The sequence below is a fragment of the Phanerochaete carnosa genome (assembly GCF_000300595.1).
Source record: "Phanerochaete carnosa HHB-10118-sp unplaced genomic scaffold PHACAscaffold_306, whole genome shotgun sequence".
Taxonomy (NCBI): Eukaryota; Fungi; Basidiomycota; class Agaricomycetes; order Polyporales; family Phanerochaetaceae; genus Phanerochaete; species Phanerochaete carnosa.
In genome coordinates this window covers 1-4,461 of record NW_006767933.1, presented here as the reverse complement: position 1 = coordinate 4,461, position 4,461 = coordinate 1, and the positions used below count along the sequence as shown (strand labels likewise).

At 51.4% G+C, this 4,461-nt stretch overlaps 1 protein-coding gene across 1 annotated transcript; it reads right to left on the bottom strand.

The window, feature by feature from the left end:
- Positions 1-2,826: 2,826 nt before the first annotated feature.
- PHACADRAFT_202456 (uncharacterized protein) lies at positions 2,827-4,443 on the bottom strand (the record flags this gene model as incomplete). The annotated part of the gene is made up of 3 exons (XM_007402644.1): positions 2,827-3,572; positions 3,638-3,644; positions 4,414-4,443. 3 exons carry the CDS (start codon positions 4,441-4,443, stop codon positions 2,827-2,829), a joined length of 783 nt encoding a protein of 260 aa, XP_007402706.1.
- Between the last annotated feature and the right edge of the window lie 18 nt (positions 4,444-4,461).

Sequence of the window (4,461 nt, the reverse complement as noted above, 5' to 3'; positions counted from 1 at the left end):
TACTCGAAGTACGATACGTCCGGAACAGTGCCGTTCCATTTAGTGATGGGTGGCTTCCATTGATGACGGCGCAGAGGTTGTCGATTGTAGATATGTACTGCTGTTTCCGATGCTAGCTTCCAGAACCCAGACGTCATGCCAGCGTGATGTCGCATAGCTTCTGCCTTATTCTGAATGGTCTGTTGCCAGCGTTCTGCTCTGCCGTTCTGTTGTGGTGTTCGCGCCACTGAGAGTTGACGCTCTATTCCGCGTTCTGCTAGGAAATCGTCGAATTCGCGGCCTAAAAACTCCCCCCCACGGTCCGAACGTATAGCCTTGAGCTTGCGCTCGGCCTGTGTTTCCGCCCAAGCGACGAATTGCTTGAAGGCAGAGAAGGCATCAGACTTCCGTTTCAGATACCAGACCAAACCAAATGAGGAATAGTCATCGAGGGTGGTAAGGGCAAACTTGTACCCGTCGAGTGATAACGACGGATATTCGACAAGATCCATGTGTATTAAGTCGAGGGGATGATCCGCACGACTGTCAGACGCAGGAAATGCATCGCGACGAGACTTCCCGAATTCGCATCCATCACAGGGAGTATCTCTGGTTGGTGCCGTGATTTTATCCGGGACGCCTTTGACATTGCCAGGCAGTTGAACAACTGATTTCTTCCCGGCGTGTCCGAAGCGACGGTGCCACAAAGTATATGGATCGTCGGATTTGACCGACATTAATGTTCCTGGCTTAATCTCGCTGGTCCTAGTGAGGACTTCAGCTTCTAGCCAATATAAACCTGACGACTTTTCATATTCGCCCTCCATTAAAACTGTCCGCTGTGTCGGGTCTGACCCGCGGAGTAACTTAAACTTCTTGCCATCCATCTCAATACGGTGTCCGTTATTGAGTGGCATTCTGGGCGCAAAGAACCGTTCTGCAGCTTCCGGTACGTATAATACGGTTTCTAACCGGATATGCTGAATTCGTCCATCTGTGAGACGATGTTGCAGAGCGATTTCACCGTGACCTTTAATTTCGATAGTCTGACCTTTGCCGGCCGTGTGTGCATGACCTGGCTTGGGGAATTCATGGTACCGAATGAAGTCAGTTTTGTACGGTGTGACATGTGTTGTGCAACCGCTGTCGACCATCCACTTAGACTTGACACCCGTAGCATAAAGAGAAACAGAAATGGATTCCTCTTCGATCTTAGCTACTACAGGTACATCGACTATTCGTATGGTATTTACAGTCTGTGTGGTCGTTGCGGTATTGTCCTTTGCTTTGCCCTTTCCCTTTCCCTTTTTGCGCTTTCCGCCACCCTGCTGCTGCTGCTGCGTGTTGTTGCCGTTACCGGAACTCGAGCCAGAATTCGCCGGCTTTGTGTCCCAGTGTTGCTCCGTCGTGTGATTCTTGCGACCACACTTCTCACATTTCTTATCTAGGAGGGGCGCCTTCGAGACGCGCGCAATCTGAGTGCGGTTCGCGACGCGGCGCTGTTCCTCCTCGACGATCTTGGGTTTGATGAGCGCCGCTGTGAGCAGCGTAACATCAGTCTGCGTTGTGAGAATTGTACCAGTGATGGTCTGGTACGACTTGGGGAGAGCATTGATCATGAGCAAGGCAAGAAGCTGAGGTTTGACTTCTATTCCCGCCGCGTTGACCTGGTTGGACTGTTCTGTGAGCGCGTCGAGTTGCGGGCCGAGTGCGGAGCTGTCAGAGAGCTGTGCATTGAACAGCTTCTGGAAGGCGACGAATGCGCCTACCGCTCCGGGTTTCTCGTAGCCGGCCTTGATCGCGGTCCATGCGTCCAGGGCCAAGAACTTGTCATCGACGAGATGACGAAGGTTCTGCGCGACGTAGAGCTGGATAATGCCCAGCGCCTTGTCGTTTTTCTCATCCCATGCAGCTTGAGCCAAAATTTCCGTAGCCGTGGGTGTACCTGTCGCAGCTATTGGTCTGGCAAGACCAGGGACTGGAACGGTCGCTGTGGAGCCGTATCCCTGGATCAAGTACCAGACGCCCTGGTAGCGCAGGAAGGCTCGGATCGCGTCGGACCACTTTTTATAGTTGGTGCCGTCGAATTGCGGGATGGTGGATGTGGCGAGCTTGGTCGGGTCAGAAGAGGATGACATTGTTATCGTGTACGAAGAGGAGGCGAGTGTATGCGTAGAGAGTTTCACGTTCTTTTGGAGTTAAACCGACGTCGTAAAAGAAGTCACTGAGATCAAGCTCGTATGATTCGGCTCGTATCGCTCGAAGTGATTCCCAATCTTCTTCCAAGAATGCGAGATCGTATGTCTGATTGATCGGTCTATAATATAGATCTTCCGCAATATCTTCCTGGTCAAGGTAACAAGCGTATGGTTCCGAATATGTGTCGGAGCTTGTAGGGAAGAAGAAATGGATTACGTCTTCGTCGTGGTTTGTTAACTCCGCTGTAGTGTAATAGCTTGGCGGTCCTTCAAATTGGACGTGTTGGTAGTAGTAGAACGGGGTTAGCAACACTTCGACGTATTGTTCGTGTGCTGTTAATGCTTCCCAGTCTGTCTCTATGTCGTCTAGTATATTCAGTCGCTGTCTGAATTCTGCGACGGTTTCCTGTTTTGTCTCTACGGTTTCAGGTACCGTATTTGTCTCCTGAGAGGTAGTGATTGTGAACGCTGTTGAGCGAACCACTTATCCCAGCTAAGCCGATTTAGCCGAGAGGTGGATAGAGTTGGGATTGGACGATGGGACCAGTTAAACTACGACTCTTGTTGTCGCTTAGGATAAACACACAGTGGTCAGGTTTCCGAGTAGAACTTTTCTCTGATTGTTACAATAGCGTTGTATACAAAGTATCTACTTGTTCTCGTAAAACCTAACCGCGTCAAAATATCCGTTCACGTAAACTGCGCTGAGCGCTTGTACAATCCGGGCTTTGTTCTTGCGTAGCCCTTTGAACGAGATATCCCCTATTTCTCTGCACCCTAATTCCCACTTGCGCCACTCCTCGTATTTGACGATGTTGCAGACGTCCGCTAGGCAGCGCTTGATGCGCGTGAGCTGCTCGATGAGTCGGCGGAGATTGCGGACTCTGTCGGAGTTGAGATCGTCGAGCTCGAGAGTCTCGAAGACGTCAAGGCGTTTGAGCGTGCCGTCGAACTTCGGTGTGAAGATGCGGACGAGGTCGGCGGGAGTGTGCTTGTCGAAGTCGATGAGTATCGGCTTCGGGGCGATCGGCGTATGTGTCGCCGGTGGGATGGCAGCGAGACGCTGCTCGAGTGTCGGCTTTGACGGACCGGCGAGGATCCGTTCGCGCGCCTGTTGGATTTCGCGTGCAGCTAGACGCTGCTCGAAGTCGGCCTTGTCGGTCGCGTAGCGCTCACGGAACTGTTCGCGTCGTAGGCGCCTACCCTCGTGTGAGTTCGGAGGGAACGGGAGAGTGAGCGCTGGAGTAGGCGGGCGTAGTTCTTTGCCGCGGCGTTTACCGTACGGGACGGTCTCGACGGGGTCGTTGGCGTTGCCGGAGGCGGGCGCGTAGCCGGCGGAGTGCTTGTACCGCTGGAAAACGGAGTGAGGGGGACGAGCGGGCAAATCCTTTGGCACTAGAAATTACGCAGGAATGAACGCGTGAGCGCTCCGTCTGCCACTAGCACGCAACGAGACTTACTCGTAAACTGCGTGGATAAACTTGTTTAAAACTGGGTGAAGGGGACCGAGGTTTCCCGAGGGGTCTTCTTCAGCAATGAGACTAGTAAAGTGGGGGTAGGTTGGCCGTGAGGCCGGGGCTCATAACCTGTTAAAGTGCGACTGAACTCTTGTCGTATTCTGTGCTACAAGGCTAGTATATATACATGAGAGTCAGGACTCCTGATACCGCTAAGGGACCTATGGTACTACCTGTATGTAAGCGTGTACAGTAAGCATGAGTAATCTAGTCCGTATTACTACAACATAATCGGGGGTCATGTGATGTATCCCCATTAGTCCGTACAGGGCAATGACGTAATCGCCCAGTTCTGACACATTTTATTGGTCTGACCAGATTAGGAAGTAGATAACCTATATAAGAACATGTAGTATTATTCTAGGAATTGATCCTTCATTACTCGTGAATCCCCCGCCTGCGCGAAGTCTTTCACAACAGACCGGAATCGCAAGATCTGGACAGCCGCCCAAGATCGGTGACGCGTGATTGGAGCTCTGTTCCTCGTCAACCGTCATGAGTTCATTCACATCTACTGTATCGTAGTAGTAGTGGATGCCTTTCCACAGCCGTCTACAGAGCTTTGTAGACTAGATTTCAGAATAAATCAGACACGACATCACGGCAGATCTTACTTACCACTGTTTCGGTCTAAACAGCTGCGTTTACAGACCAGATTCTATGTTTATAGACATGATTTCAAACTCCGCATGCCTCGTTGCACTTACTCCTCCACTTACGCCGCCCTCCGTCTTGCTAGATGTGTACATTGATATCATAAATGGAAC